Genomic DNA, 16,527 nt, shown 5'->3' with positions numbered 1-16,527 from the left:
GCGTCGTTCATCATGGAGGGTATCTGTGCCGGAGCCTGGAGCCCAAGGGCTGCAAATAGGGCTGTCACATCGTCGCCAGGTTGGAGGACGTAGGTCTTGCCATGTTTGAATGCTAGAAGTTTAAAGGGGTATCCCCAGGCGTACTTCACGTTGGCTGCTCTCAGGGTTTCCGTGATGGGCTTCCATTCCCGCCTCCGTTGTAGAGTAGCTGGGGCGAGGTCATGGTAGAGCGTGATATCAGCGCCTTGGTAGCGGATTGGGCCTTCCCTGCCTCTCCTGATCAGTGCCTCCTTCGTCTGGAAGTGCAGGAACCGCATTATGATGTCTCTCGGGGTGTTAGTGTCTGATCTCCTGGTGCGCAGCGCCCTGTGGGCTCTTTCAATATGCCACAGGTGGTCTGGGAGCTCAGGAAGTAGAGGTTTGAGTATAGCCGTTACCACATCTATGACAGGGCCTTCCCCTGAGTTCTCTGGGAGGCCCCTCAGGCGTAGGTTATTACGGCGTGACCTGTTCGCCATGTCTTCTATGGCCAGCTCCGCTGCCGCCATTCTGGCGGTTAAGTGATTCACTTGGTGGATTGCTGTGTTATGTGCTGCTGTGGTAACCTCCAGCCTATGTTCTAATTGCGCGGTGCGTTCACCAATGGCGTGCATTTCGCTCCGCAGTACCTGTGTGGAGCGTTCTATTTCCCCTGCCAGGAACTCTTTCACCTCCGCCAGGGTCGCCAGTATAGTCGCTGTTTCCATGGAGCCCTGAGCGCCCCCGGGTTCTGCTGCTGATTTCACTGGGGATCTAGGCGATCCGGCGCCTTCTCGGCCTGTGCCGCCGCCATCTTGTGTACACGCGGGCCCACCTCGCGGCGTCGTAAAGAACTCAGCCATCGATGTTCCCGCGTCCGGTCCCTTTTTCGGGAGTTTCTTGGTTTGCCGCCTGTCCATTTTCGACGGGTAAGCTCGGCTGTCGCTGGTTATTTTAGCTTATTTTAGCAATCTGCGGTGTGGACGGAGCGGAGCTCTAGGCACACACGTCCAGCTCGCTCAGTGTCCAGGCCACGCCCCCAAAAGCAGTTTCTTTAAAAAAAAATATATATATATATATTACTACCTTGGTACGTTGCGGTTATACCGACGTCTGGTCACCATTTTCCTTATTCTTAAAAGATTTTTGCTCTAAGTCAGTGAGTACATTTGTTATATTAATTGATTTATAAACAGTGAGCACTATGTTTTATTTCTTGTTTTAACTACATACAGCACTGTGAGCGTTTCTGTCATATATCCAAGAGTGGGGATCATTCCACAACACGCTGTTTAATAGGAGCCACGAGCAGGCTCCATAAAATGTAAAATGTGCAGTTTGCATATATTTACTTCATTTTAATATACCCAAAATACTACACTATATTAGTGTTACTAAAAACAGATAAAGGGGAGGTAGCGCCACTAGAAATCAAATGAGAAATATATAGCAATACAACAGACTAAGAGATGACAGAGAATATATGGATAGAGACTAAAAGTCCAGTGTAAAATGTCTTTATGGTGGATAAATTCAACACCAAGGAATTCTCAGTGGAAGAGGATACAGTTTTTGATAGTAGGTGTTTTTCTCAAAGTTATATAGGTATGTCTTTGCAGTTCATATGAAAAAGATAAAAATGACAACTAATGGTGCAGTATGTCCCAAACAGGGTAGAGTGCAATATAAAAATTTATGTGGTACTACTCACGTTTTATAGAGCTATGAATTTAGCTCTAATGTTGATAACGTACAGTGGTACAATCCCCACTTATGGGATACGTGAGGTTTGTGCAGTCTTGCTTGATTAAAGGGACACTCCAGGCACCCAAACCACTTCTGCCCATTGGAGTGGTCTGGGTGCCATCTCCCACTGCTCTTAACCCTGCAAGTGTAATTATTAGTTTTTTTATAAACTGCAATAATTACCTTGCAGGGTTAACTCCCCTGACAAACCAACCCGGAAGACTGCTTGCCACCACCGGACCACCAGGGATGGCTGTGTCCCCCCCTTCCTTCATTAGAAGGATGAAGGAGGGGGGACTAATTTAATATACTTTTTTTTGTATTTTATTTTTTTATTACTTAAATACCCCCCTACCCAGCACCCCTACCCCCCCTCACACAGTACCCCTACCCCCTCACACAGTACCCCTACCCCCCCCCACACAGCACCCCTACCCCCCCCCACACAGTACCCCTACCCCCCCCCCTCACACAGTACCCCTACCCCCCCTCACACAGTACCCCTACCCCCCCCCCCACACAGCACCCCTACCCCCCCCCACAGCACCCCTACCCCCCTACACAGCACCCCTACCCCCTACACAGTACCCCTACCCCCCTACACAGTACCCCTACCCCCCTCACACAGTACCCCTACCCCCCCACACACAGTACCCCTACCCCCCACACAGCACCCCTACCCCCCACACAGTAGCCCCCCACACACAGTACCCCTACCCCCCCCCCCCCACACAGTACCCCTACCCCTACAAAAGTTGTTAATTAGTTCAGACAACAGTACGAGTTTGTTTTTTCTAAACTTAAACCTCAGTATTGAGGTTTAATTGCCGTGTTGGCACTTTAAGGAAAAAAAGTTGGCATGTATTGCGGTTTGGGCACTCGGGCTCAAAAAGGTTCGCCATCACTGATCTAGACCTACCCCATGGGATCAAGATACCACGTTAATATCCACAGACGGGGATTATACCAACCAGGCACCAATTGGTGCTTATCAACAGCTCCACACTCTGTAAGTGCAATTCCGTTTTTCCTACAATCGATAACTAATTTACTACACTATGTACCCCCTTTTTTGTCCTCTCATGCTGACCCAAATCTGAGGATTGTCTCAAGCGCTACTCCCTTTCCCCTGCAAAATTAACTATATACAACCAGATATAAGAGACTCTTGTTTGAGCTGTTTAAGCAAAAAACACTCCAAGCACTAGAGTTTATGGTGGCAGTTACACCCTGTTCTCTACCTTGTAAAGAAATTAAAGTGTTTTAGAACAGTTTGAGTTAGTTCAGATTTGGTGGGCGCCGTTCTCCATGCCCACTACTTCGAACAGAGAGCTGGAAGAACTCAGAGATCAGCTGAAGTCTAAGCTCACTGGCCAAGAGCCATCAGCTGAAGTTCTCAGTCACTGCTACTGTTTAGGAGTTCATGCTCACAAACCATTCTGGCTGACCAGGTTTCCAGTTCAGCTGTGTTTTGGGTTAGATTTAGCAACCCCCCCCCCCCCCCCCACGTCTCAGTTTAATAAGAAACCCCCCAATCCCTTCCCCTTCGTACCCTTGCACTATGGTAACGTGTGATGTTGAAGGTGTTCCCACCCACAATAACATACTTTTTTCATCTCTAACAAAATGCAAACAAACTAAATTCTTGAAATCTCTAACATTGTGGTCCAACTAGTTTTTTTTTTTTTTAATTATCCAGGTTATAATATTTTGCATGAAATATAGATAGTTTCACATTTTAGCAATTGCTGAATTAACTCAATTATAGTGAATGTATTTGAGATTATTCTCTGAGAGCACCTGTGTCCAAGGAGCACCTTAATAACAATGCAAAGGCATATCAGGACATTAATGAATAGCCTTTCATACAGTGATTAGCAGACTGCTAGTACTCATAAAATAACATTAGAAAAGCCTGGAAAGTAAAAAAATAAAATAATAATAATAATCAATAAATCAAATATATATTTTTTCCAGTGCCCAGACTGACTTGGTGCTCTGCCTCTCAATATGTCAGCTGTCAGTCGTCACTCTCTGGGAGATGGTCTAATGATAACCCAATGATTCTCTAAGAAGAGCACTGGGTATGTGATGCGCATGTGCATAGAGAGCATCCAATCAAATGATTTTCATAGGAAAGCATTTCATTCAATGCTTTCCTATGAGCTGCAGTTGGTCACATGACTGAGCTTTACTCTGTTATTGTGAAGGAAGCGCCTCTAAGCAGTCAGAAAGATAGCTGCTACACTAACAAATTCAAGTACGGTCTTCCCCCACTGGCGAGCAAAAAAATAGCCCTATTCGCGGACGACATACTTCTATTCTTGACAGAACCGATTCGATCTATCCCAACCCTACTACAACTATTTTCCAGGTACGGCGACGTGTCCTATTATAAGAACAACATTGCAAAAACCCAGGCACTCCCTATCCGACTGCCACAAGCTAAAACTAGAACATTAGAGGAGACACACACTGACTGGCGTACAAAATCGCTCCAATACTTGGGAATCAAACTGACAAACTCCGTCCAATCACTAACCAAGGAAAACCACCTGCCTATGATCCACAAACTAGCATCTCCAATGAAGGAGTGGGAAGGGTTGGAGGTGTCATGGCTAGGCCACATTAATTCTATTAAAATGATATTACCGCACATACCGTAATCTCTCTTTCGCACCATCCCCATACCACTGTCAGCCAAATTACTGAAGAGATTCCAAACAACCATTAATGCCATGTTTGGAAATGGAAGCCTCCCAGAATGGCCACCACCAAGCTGGGCCTCCCTTACACCAAGGGTGGGATGGGCATCCCTGACATTCGTTATTACCACAGAGCTTCGCTACTAGCACAAGGTCTGAGACTAATTATGTCCGCGGTTACGGAACAGGCCCCTCTATGGTTAACACTCGAGAACGCATGCCTACACTCAGTAACTCTGACGAATGCCCTGTGGACCAGTGCAACGAACACCACGGGGAAAGATGCATTGTGGTGTACAAAGACCTCTCTGGCCACATAGAGGGCTTGGGCCTCAGTGGTTATCAATGCACAATCACTGATTAAGGTGGCCCCACTCACGGCGCTGCAAGCCAGCTCTCCTAACCTGGCTCTCCACAAATGGTCAGCTCTGGGTATCCGAAAAGTACAGGATCTATATGAGCAGGATAACTTAAAGGCATTCCCAGTCCTGCAAAGCAAATTTTCTCTGGCTCCCAGGGACCTATTCCTGTACTTAAGAGTCAAAAACATATTGCAAGCACACACCACGCTCGCAGTAGACACACAAAGTTCAGTGCCACTACCCACACGCTACATCTTGTCCTCCCGCACAAATCAAACCCCTATCCCTATGCTACAACGCACTATGGGACACGACTGCACAGCATAAACTCCCTTACATGGGGAGATGGGAGGAGGACATCGGGAGAACGTTTCCCGTGCAGCAATGGCGTGAAGCCTTTACTACCCTTAAACAAACTTCCCAAAGCCTGTCCCTATGGGAAGCCTACTGTAAAATCGCAATGCGCTGGTATCTAGTCCCCCTAAGACTGTCCAAAATCTTCCCAACCGCTTACCCAGTATGCTGGAGATGCATAGATGCACCGGGGACGCGGTTACACATTTTCTGGGAATGCCCAATCCTAAACTCATTCTGGTCTAATATCCAAAGGCTCATACACTCAGTCACCGAGTTGACACTACCAAAGTCTCCCGAGAGCTACTTGCTCCACATGTTACCCGCGACCAACCCCACCAGACACCCCACAACCATGATTGCTCTTAACTTACTAACGACAGTCAAAATTGCAATAGCCTCGCATTGGAAAAGCGACACCCCCCCATCCCTAGAGGAGGTAGCAAACAGGGTGGACAATATATGTCTCTATGAACAGGTGGCCCTTAGATTGAGGGGGGTGCCTGAGCAACACTAACCGATGGGGCAGCTGGTTGCGCTTCCGAGCAAGTGACAGGGCAGATGAGGCAGATAACGCGACTGAGTAACCCATTAGACCATTTGGGGGCATGGATGGGGTGGGAGACAACAGGCAGTAGAGGTCAATTCGTCTCACAAAGTGAACACCTGGTTGCACGTACTAGGCACAACTACTCAGGTTATCCAGTTCTAAGGTTGAATGTTACAAATTAACCTACTCCCCTTAACCTTTTCCTTTCTGTACCCGGATGCATGGCACGATTGACATATAATTAACATCTGCGCATCAAAGGCAAAGACTCATACATGCCTGATGCAAACTGAATGGGAATACCCAAGACAAATCAATGCGCAACAATATAGTGTACCCTTGTACCGAATGGCTTGAGAGCAGCTAAATAGTAAAGAACCACCGTATACATGTATCATGTGTAATGAAAATGTACGTGGTGTATGTTGCCAACCCGCTGCTGCGCCAGCAATTGTAATGTGTATCTACAGGGCCAGTGCATTCTAAAGTGCTGGGTGAATTCAGCGGTCCTTAAAATATAGATTTGCCATCGTATACTTGTATGTTTTCCAAATAATGGTATAGTACTGCAGTACATGTTTCTGGTTTATAAGTGAGAAATCATTTAAAGGGCACCGGTCATGCCCCAAACACTTTATGCTCATTAGATTGAGTGTAGGTTTGTATCTATACATTGTGCTAGCAGTTTTTCTAGCAAATGTATAGATAAGGAGAAAAGCCTATTTATAGATAGTTTTCTTACCCAGGTGTCAATCAGTGCCATATGAGCCTAGGCATTGGCTATGAGAAAGCAAAAAAAGTTTACTAAGCTTGTTTCCAGCGCCGAGATCCACTACTCTCTCCAGCTGCACGTTTCCCCACCCATGCAGTCTTCCTGCAAGCTGTCTCTTCACTTCTCATAGAGCACCTACAAGCAATTGTTAAGGATATCTAAGGTCATAGAAACTAGTTTGACTCAATTATAGGAGAGGAAGCACCCTCTAGTGGCTGTCAGAAAGAGCCACTGCAGGTGTGTCTAGCACTGTAACATACAACTCACTGCACAAAAGAAACCAACAACAAAACACAATGCAATGTTATATATTGAAGGGCAAAAACGACAGGGCCACTGCACCTAGACCACTTCATTTAAGCCGCACTGTCACGCCATACTTACCTTTTTCCAATCTCTTCCTCTGTCTCTCTTTTTCGAACCAAAAACCTAAAGACACAGGGGGGATTAGTTTGTCTTCTGTATTTTTCCCAAGCCTGACACTTCTAGACACTGGGTGGGGATACCACCGTGTAGAAGTGTCAATCCTCCAAAAGTCACCAGTGACCAGCTGCAGGTAATTGGCTTTCTATAGATACCAATGCTGTACTCGTGCCCATGCTTAAGAGGGACCAGGTAAGTAGATGGGCATCTATCACTGCCCCCCTGGCCACTGGATACCCCAGCGGCAATGTCACATTCGGGAATCTTTGTAAATTCTGCAAAGTCCCCAGACGGCGACACTAAGATTTAGTGGTCTGGGTGCCTATAGCAGTCCTCTAAAGATGCTAGAGAAAATTCAAGTCAACTCCGAAAAGAGATCTCACAATGACAATTTTAATTCCTGATCTATCAAAACATACCATTGATAACAGCGCTATGGAATGTGATGGCGCTATATAATAAAATAATAATAACATAGAAGTACTACTGTTGATAATGAGGTTAATCAGGTTATTCACTACAGTGAGAATTGTGAAACATTCAAAGTGAATTTTAAAGCCCCAATAACCAGACTAAAGGTCTACAAGTCAAATATGCTTCTAGAGTTGGTCTTAAATTCTAAATTCACTTTAAATTCCTGACAATTCTAACATAAGTAAATAACCCTGTATGAGGCTTCCTAAATTACAAGCTAGACAGTGGAAGTTTTTCAGGGCATATAATCCCACAATTCAGACCCTTGTTTTCTAATGCTTCATTACATTGTTTTTATTCTAGACTCGCAGGGTCTGTTGAGTGCTTTTAAGTAAGAGGAGCAGAATGATCTGTTGTGACACATTACTGCCCAGGGAAAGGTGACTGATGCCCACTGGGTGTTCCGTGGAGCGAATAAAATCCAATCAATCCCAATTCCCGACCTCCCCAGCAGCTGTTAGATTCAAAGAATTGCCTGTGAGTGGGGTACACACACACACACTTTTAAAATTAGGGAGGTGAAACTGTGCACCAGAAAAATATTAATTAAAAATTAATAAAATTGTTTTCATTACCAATCAGCTGACGAAAAGTAAAATTTAGACCTCATAGCCCAAACTGGGAAAAAAAAAAAAAGATTAAAATTAAAAACAATTTGGCTACTTTTCAAGTTCCAGTGTTGTAACCGTAACCAACTGTAAATGCCCTTACTAAGAAACAAAACAACAACAAAAAAAACCTTAATTTCAAAGCATTTACAGCAGGAATAGAGAGCACTGCTCAAGGCCATCTTAATAAATATATAATAATGTTGAAATTATTCAAAAGCATTAAATGCAAACAAAGACGTGGCCATCCCTCCCCCATGGCTAAAATGAAATAAAAACAAAAAAACACAATGGTTAGGTTTACAGTTGTTTTGTAAAGAAATACTAATTTTAATAAGCATTTTCTTCTTTCCTTTGGTATAATCAAGGCATATTGTTTAAAAAAAAAAAAACAAAAAAAAACTTAAACATAGAATAAAACAAATTGTGACGTGAAAATCTGTGTAAAATGATTGATATGTTCTACGTGCCAACAGCGAGACTTTGGTATCAGAATACAAAGTGAAGCATGCAAAATGTGGACGCGGGTTCTGTACATGATTACGCAAAGATAACAATCAATTTGTGCATTTCCTTACACCCACCCCCACCCCCTGGTACATTAGGTCTTCACATCGCCTGCAAAATTAACCCTTATTGATACTCCACTGCCATTGCACAAAGAATAACTTAACCCAATACAATCTGGGCTGTCATTATATAGGGTATAGAGTCTAATGGACAGGATTTTTTTTTCCTCTTTATAGGATAAAAAATAATAATAATATTAATAATAAAAGATTCTGTGGCAAAGATCAGCCCATTGTAGCCTGCACCAAAACACCAATAGAAACGGTTTATGTAAGCATTTTGGCAAAATTTAAAAATGTTATTTAAATTGCCTCCCTATCCATCACATTAGAAGATTGTTTGGGGGAGAAAAACAACACATAGACCTGTTAATAGTGGATGATGTACACATAAGAAGGAACTTAAATAGAACTAATCTTTGTGGTCACAGGAAGGGGGTGGGTTGGAAGAACCGAAAGGGACTACCGTAATACTAGAATGCCAAAATATTCTTAGGAGGAGAGCACCAAGGCACCTTATTTATTATGAGGAAATTCAGGGGAAACATCTAAATGAAGAACATTCTATTGGTTTCCATGAAATTGCACTACTTAATAGGATTTTGACCCAGAATAGTTTTCTATACAGAAACATTTAGCTCTTCTGCACCAGAATTGCTCTTTGGAAATTCTATGATCAGGTCATTTAATGGCGCATAGTTACAAACCATCATAAAAGATCCTCTGCACGGTCTACATTTAAAAGTCTTACGGTAGCGAGAGCGTGTTAAATGGCAACAGGGACATGTTCCACTGAGAGAATGCAGGGTTCATTTATATGCCTGTATTTTTTCTTATAATAGGTCGCAAATACAAAGGACCAATCCACTAAGACAGGTTATATTACTGTAGAGGGCAAGAAAAAAAATAAAAATTTGATTTATATTACAAATAGGGTTAAAAAAGTGCAAGTGGGGCGCTTTTAAAAAAAAAAAAAAAAAAAAAAGTTCTGTGATCTTTATTCTGATGTAAAGCCCATATTGCATATAGGGAGGCTTTCTATTTGTTACAGAAAACAGAATTCTCCTTTCTGGTTGCCGTTTATTGGGTTATAACTCTGCCAACAGTTTTTTATTAACCGAGGAAGGGGAGGACTAACAAAAGCCTAAAAGCACGTTTTAAGCCAAATACCAAGATGGAAAAATAATTTGATGCTTATTTTTCAGTTCAACCATTGAGATGTAAAATTTTCAAAGACTGTGTTTAACGTCAGGTGCTATTGTGATTGGATGGAAAATTTAGATAATCATGAATACATATTTCATTCAAATGCACAACCGGCCTGTAATCTGTCCTGTCCTGTGCATTAACATGTATATGGTCTGGCATTCTCTAGCATAGATTGTTGGCAGTCTCACATATTATAAAGGCTTGCAAGCTTAATTTTCTGAAAAGTCAGGACACCACGAAAATAAAAAATAAAAAAAAATAAAGAAGAAAGTGAAAAATCATCAGGTAAAAGGCACAGGCCAGTTTTGGTAAGCATTATCACAGTAAGGATTGTGTGCTTTGATGAACCCTGTAGTTGTGCTGAGGAAGGATCTGCCGCAGAAGTGCTTAGTCTCCCTATAGATGGAGAGGGTCCCTCTTCCATTCCCAACCCTCTCCTCAGAACCAGTGGGACTAAGTCTGCATGATTGTGTTTACATTCTGGGTTCTACCGACTGAGAAACAGCTCCAGGTGTCTGAAACCATCCCAGTTTTACAGAGTTCACGTGATCGTAAAGATTCCAAGGCAGAGGGGTGCTGTAACCAACATGGCTCTGCTAGTGCAGTGACAGTAAGAACCATGCCGAACCCCTTCTATACAGAATGCCCCATACCCTGGCTAAGAAGTCATTCGCTTTATAGAGGAGAGGATTGAGGCAACAAGGAAGTGAAATGTGGTAGCCACAGAGGGTTGGAGGGTGTGCAGGCGGGCTCTGGACGGATCAGCATCTGATCTCACAGTCTCCTTTCCACAGGTTGTTGGAGACAAAGTTCGCTTCCAGCAGAGATTATTGGCAAGTGATTGTCCATATGGTAGCTGATAAGGTGACTTACGCTCTCAAATCTGTGGTCTTTTGTTCGAACCTGGCAAAGGAAAGCACATAATACAATCAAATATTTATCTCAAACTAGATCCACCTCTTATTAATGTTTGCTATAGTGTTATAGGATGACGACTATCAGGTCTATTTCCCTTTTATTTCTGAATAGGGAGTGCAAAAGCAATGTTATTTATACGGTTTAAGGAGTATTGCTAATTGAGGTTTTAATACTATGATCTATTTGAGCTTTATGTGTTACATTATACTATGTTGCTATATCACATTATTTAGCATTGTAGCAACGCAGTTACTTTTATTATAATTATTACTTTTGATTGTATGGTTTGTTTTCTCCATTGTTTAAATCTCTATCACACACAGTGATGTTTATAATCACTATAACTTTAGGTTTCCTGTCCTGGACTTCCTTGTTTAACACTCACTGGTACTTTCTGTGTTCCTGTGTTCCGAGCCTTAATGTTTTTGCAAGAGAGTCCAGTGAGTGCATGCTCTTTTGAAATATATTGTTGGGCTGGAGTTTTTGCACCATGGAAAGTTTATTCAGTGGAAGATTGGGAGTTCGATACCTCTTATCATCCTCCTAGATCATCTCTCTTTCGTGTCATGTCAAATCGTGAGATATGGAGCTTACGATTAATTGAATACACACAAAAAAAAAAAGTAAGAGGAACTGGATTCCCTGCCGCAGCTCCACAAGAGTGTGGTCATTCTTAACATACTGGGCTCTCCTAATGACGCTTAGTATGAATACATCTGGATTATAATCTGACTCTTAACCCCACTGTAGTCTGCCTAATTTCAAACATGCTTAGCCTTCAACATGTCTAATCTCCATCTATCAGTCTCTCCTGCTTATAGCATGTCTAATCTCCATCTATCAGTCTCTCCTGCTTATAGCATGTCTAATCTCCATCTATCAGTCTCTCCTGCTTATAGCATGTCTAATCTCCATCTATCAGTCTCTCCTGCCAATACCATGCTTTATCTCCATATATCCAATGTTCCTGATCCTAGAGTGCTTAATCACTATATTCCTATCTTACTTGACCTTAGCGTGTCTAATCCTTTAGTTTCCTTCTTTAAGGGGCCAATTCAAGCACCTGCTACCAGCTTCAAACTTGATCTCCTTATACTATTACATTGTATTCTTTAACCCATTGCCATACTCCTGTGCAAAAATATCTACTGATAGCGATCATATGGGTTCCCCTTCCAGAGGATCAATCTCTCGTATAGGTCCCCAACTCCTCCCTTTGCTCACCACTCCTTCCGGGTCCACCAATAGTAAGTGTTTTGGCTGTCCATTCTGTAGGCCAGTCAGTACATACTGCCCTGGTGTGGTGGTGCTCTCTCGTACTAAAAAATCTCCATTCACTCTCAGCTGTCTCTCCGCTTCCTTCCTGGCCATCTTTCCGTGGTACCAAGGTTCTCTTTTCAGCTGCTCCTCCATGGTCACAACAGCCTGACTGGAGGGTAAAGCATCTTCAAACGGCTCTAAAAAAAACATAAAAATAAATAAAATAAAAAATTAGAAGTCCTGCTAACTCCCTGCAGTCTTTACTGGGTTATTCACTGAACTTTTATTATAACAAATTATTAATAATATTCTGTTTGCAAAACTGACAAATAGGGTGTGTGTATATATATATATATCTCAATACATGGTGACCTACAGTAGAGGGCACCAATACTGTACATTAGAAGCTATGGTGTGCAAGAAAGCACCTTGGAGATGATTAACACTGCTCCCACGTACTTCAACATCAAACCATTTTAGACATACCATATATACTCGAGTATAAGCCGACCCGAATATAAGCAGAGGCCCCTAATTTTACCCCCAAAAACTGGGAAAACGTATTGACTCGAGTATAAGACTAGGGTGGGAAATGCAGCAGCTACTGGTAAATTTCTAAATAAAATTAGATCCTAAAAAAAACTATATTAATTGAATATTTATTTACAGTGTGCGTGTGTGTGTGTATGTATGAGTGCAGCGTGTGTGTGTGTGTGTATGTATGAGTGCAGCGTGTGTGTGTATGAGTGCAGCGTGTGTGTGTGTGTATGTATGAGTGCAGCGTGTGTGTGTATGTATGAGTGCAGCGTGTGTGTGTGTATGTATGAGTGCAGCGTGTGTGTGTGTATGTATGAGTGCAGTGTGTGTGTGTATGTATGAGTGCAGCGTGTGTGTGTGTATGTATGAGTGCAGCGTGTGTGTGTGTGTGTATGTATGAGTGCAGCGTGTGTGTGTGTGTATGTATGAGTGCAGCGTGTGTGTGTGTGTATGTATGAGTGCAGCGTGTGTGTGTGTGTATGTATGAGTGCAGCGTGTGTGTGTGTGTATGTATGAGTGCAGCGTGTGTGTGTGTGTATGTATGTATGAGTGCAGCGTGTGTGTGTGTGTGTGTATGTATGAGTGCAGCGTGTGTGTGTGTGTGTATGTATGAGTGCAGCGTGTGTGTGTGTGTGTATGTATGAGTGCAGCGTGTGTGTGTGTATGTATGAGTGCAGCGTGTGTGTGTGTATGTATGAGTGCAGCGTGTGTGTGTATGTATGAGTGCAGCGTGTGTGTGTATGTATGAGTGCAGCGTGTGTGTGTATGTATGAGTGCAGCGTGTGTGTGTATGTATGAGTGCAGCGTGTGTGTGTGTATGTATGTATGAGTGCAGCGTGTGTGTGTGTATGTATGTATGAGTGCAGCGTGTGTGTGTGTGTGTATGTATGAGTGCAGCGTGTGTGTGTGTGTGTATGTATGAGTGCAGCGTGTGTGTGTGTGTATGTATGAGTGCAGCGTGTGTGTGTGTGTATGTATGAGTGCAGCGTGTGTGTGTATGTATGAGTGCAGCGTGTGTGTGTGTATGTATGTATGAGTGCAGCGTGTGTGTGTGTATGTATGTATGAGTGCAGCGTGTGTGTGTGTGTGTATGTATGAGTGCAGCGTGTGTGTGTGTGTGTGTATGTATGAGTGCAGCGTGTGTGTGTATGTATGAGTGCAGCGTGTGTGTGTGTATGTATGTATGAGTGCAGCGTGTGTGTGTGTATGTATGTATGAGTGCAGCGTGTGTGTGTGTGTGTATGTATGAGTGCAGCGTGTGTGTGTGTGTGTATGTATGAGTGCAGCGTGTGTGTGTGTGTGTATGTATGAGTGCAGCGTGTGTGTGTATGTATGAGTGCAGCGTGTGTGTGTGTATGTATGTATGAGTGCAGCGTGTGTGTGTGTATGTATGTATGAGTGCAGCGTGTGTGTGTGTGTGTATGTATGAGTGCAGCGTGTGTGTGTATGTATGAGTGCAGCGTGTGTGTGTGTGTGTATGTATGAGTGCAGCGTGTGTGTGTGTGTGTATGTATGAGTGCAGCGTGTGTGTGTGTGTATGTATGAGTGCAGCGTGTGTGTGTGTATGTATGAGTGCAGCGTGTGTATGTATGAGTGCAGCGTGTGTGTATGAGTGCAGCGTGTGTGTGTGTATGAGTGCAGCGTGTGTGTGTGTATGAGTGCAGCGTGTGTGTGTGTATGAGTGCAGCGTGTGTGTGTGTATGAGTGCAGCGTGTGTGTGTATGAGTGCAGCGTGTGTGTGTATGAGTGCAGCGTGTGTGTGTGTGTATGAGTGCAGCGTGTGTGTGTGTGTATGAGTGCAGCGTGTGTGTGTGTGTGTATGAGTGCAGCGCGTGTGTGTGTGTATGAGTGCAGCGCGTGTGTGTGTATGAGTGCAGCGCGTGTGTGTGTGTATGAGTGCAGCGCGTGTGTGTGTATGAGTGCAGCGTGTGTGTGTATGAGTGCAGCGCGTGTGTGTGTATGAGTGCAGCGCGTGTGTGTGTATGAGTGCAGCGCGTGTGTGTGTATGAGTGCAGCGCGTGTGTGTGTATGAGTGCAGCGCGTGTGTGTGTGTATGAGTGCAGCGCGTGTGTGTGTATGAGTGCAGCGCGTGTGTGTGTATGAGTGCAGCGCGTGTGTGTGTGTATGAGTGCAGCGCGTGTGTGTGTGTATGAGTGCAGCGTGTGTGTGTGTGTATGAGTGCAGCGTGTGTGTGTGTATGAGTGCAGCGTGTGTGTGTGTATGAGTGCAGCGTGTGTGTGTGTATGAGTGCAGCGTGTGTGTGTGTATGAGTGCAGCGTGTGTGTGTGTATGAGTGCAGCGTGTGTGTGTGTATGAGTGCAGCGTGTGTGTGTGTATGAGTGCAGCGTGTGTGTGTGTGTATGAGTGCAGCGTGTGTGTGTGTATGAGTGCAGCGTGTGTGTGTGTATGAGTGCAGCGTGTGTGTGTATGAGTGCAGCGTGTGTGTATGAGTGATGCAGAGCCTTGGTGGGGGGGTGGGCATTTTTTTTTAAAATTATTATAATATTACATTTTTTTGTTATATTAATAGTTTTTTAATTTTATTATTATTTTTTATTAGTAGTAATATTTTATTATTTAAATTTGTATTAATTTTTTCGTCCCCCCTCCCTGCTTGTTAGCTGGCCAGGGAGGGGGGCTCTCACTCCCTGGTGATCCAGCAGTGTGCACTGTGTAGGAGGGGGCTGGCAGAGTGTTTACTTACCTCTCTTGCAGCTCCTGTCAGCTCCCTTCTCCTCCGCGCCGGTCCGGTCAGCTCCCACTGCAAGTCTCGCGAGAGCCGTGGGGTTATAGTGCGGCTCTCGCGAGACTTACACTGTGAGCTGACCGGACCGGCGCGGAGGAGGAGGGAGCTGACAGGAGCTGCAGGAGAGGTAAGTAAACGCACACAGCAGCCCCCACAGCCCCATTGTCTGTATTATGGCAATGTAAATTGCCATAATACAGACATTGACTCAAGTATAAGTCGAGTTGGGGTTTTTCAGCACAAAAAATGTGCTGAAAAACTCGACTTATACTCGAGTATATACGGTATATATGATCCAGGGCAGGTTCTGGCTACTCACTCATGTCAAATACATCCCTCTGCCCATTTGTGGCCCTCACAGGTTGTCTGGTCTTATCCAGATTCTGAACATTTACATAGGATGGGTCATCAAACAGATCAGGACGATTTGGTGGTTTGCCACCTGGAACTGGAAACCTGTCTCTTCCTAAAGAGGAGAAAAACACAACAATGTCTACAGTTAGATCAGTGTAGAGTGAAAGACAAGGGTTCACGTTGGACAAATGTAGACACTGTACCTTGTGCTGATGGCTGTGGTTGAATCTTTCGATCTTGTTCTGATCCAGAAACCTGTCCCACTGGCTGTGAGTAAAGACGTAGAATTAATCTCTTGTAACGTATAACAGTATCTCATTTATCTCTATTTTAAAAAGGACTTACCAGAGTGGCGCCCATGTGATTCGGACTCTGTCTGGGTACTGCTGGGGCTGCACCTTCCCTTAGTCTCATGTCCACTACTCCTCCGATGGGTGGTTCCTTCCCTGGGAAATCATTGTAATATGCATGGTCTGGAAACTCCTCTTCTTCTTCATCCCACGCAGAACCATCAAACCCAGCCATCCTGTACAATACATTGACAGGTAAATATAGAGAACCCAGGAAAACATTGAGGGGAAAAGGTATGATTAGCTAGGGAGGAGGCCGCTAGACTAGATAATTAGAGTAGCGGTCAAGGACAAGCAGGGAATATTGAAATGGCAAAGATGAATGAAGAGATTTTACAAATCACACTGAAGCAAACCCAAGATTGTGTTAGTGGTCCAGAGTTGTAAATATACCTGTCATGAGGAGTGACCAGTTTGGGAGGATTTTTGAGGTATTGCTTGAAGCGAAGTTCGAAAGCCTGACCAATAGTGCTTATCACATCCTGGGCAAGACCCTCTGGGCACTCCAGGATATGGCAAGCTATGGTACAGAGAATAGGTCAGAAATCTCAAACAAGCAGGAGGTATTCATT

At 43.9% G+C, this 16,527-nt stretch overlaps 1 protein-coding gene across 5 annotated transcripts in view; it reads right to left on the bottom strand.

The window, feature by feature from the left end:
- Positions 1–9,552: 9,552 nt before the first annotated feature.
- SHC1 (SHC adaptor protein 1) overlaps positions 9,553–16,527 on the bottom strand; it is a 40,350-nt gene continuing 33,375 nt past the window's right edge. For all 5 annotated transcript variants that reach the window (XM_063439964.1, XM_063439966.1, XM_063439965.1 and 2 more), the window contains 6 exons: positions 16,349–16,475; positions 15,951–16,131; positions 15,809–15,872; positions 15,571–15,717; positions 11,933–12,165; positions 9,553–10,693 (listed from right to left, as the gene is read on the bottom strand). In XM_063439964.1, the coding sequence (XP_063296034.1) occupies positions 10,565–10,693; positions 11,933–12,165; positions 15,571–15,717; positions 15,809–15,872; positions 15,951–16,131; positions 16,349–16,475 (881 nt within the window). In that variant the 3' untranslated portion in view covers positions 9,553–10,564. The remainder of the gene's footprint in view (positions 10,694–11,932; positions 12,166–15,570; positions 15,718–15,808; positions 15,873–15,950; positions 16,132–16,348; positions 16,476–16,527) is intronic.

Source organism: Pelobates fuscus, chromosome 13, assembly GCF_036172605.1.
Source record: "Pelobates fuscus isolate aPelFus1 chromosome 13, aPelFus1.pri, whole genome shotgun sequence".
Lineage (NCBI taxonomy): Eukaryota > Metazoa > Chordata > Amphibia > Anura > Pelobatidae > Pelobates > Pelobates fuscus.
The sequence above is the reverse complement of the archived record's forward strand: the minus strand, read 5'-3'. Positions and strand labels throughout refer to the sequence as shown.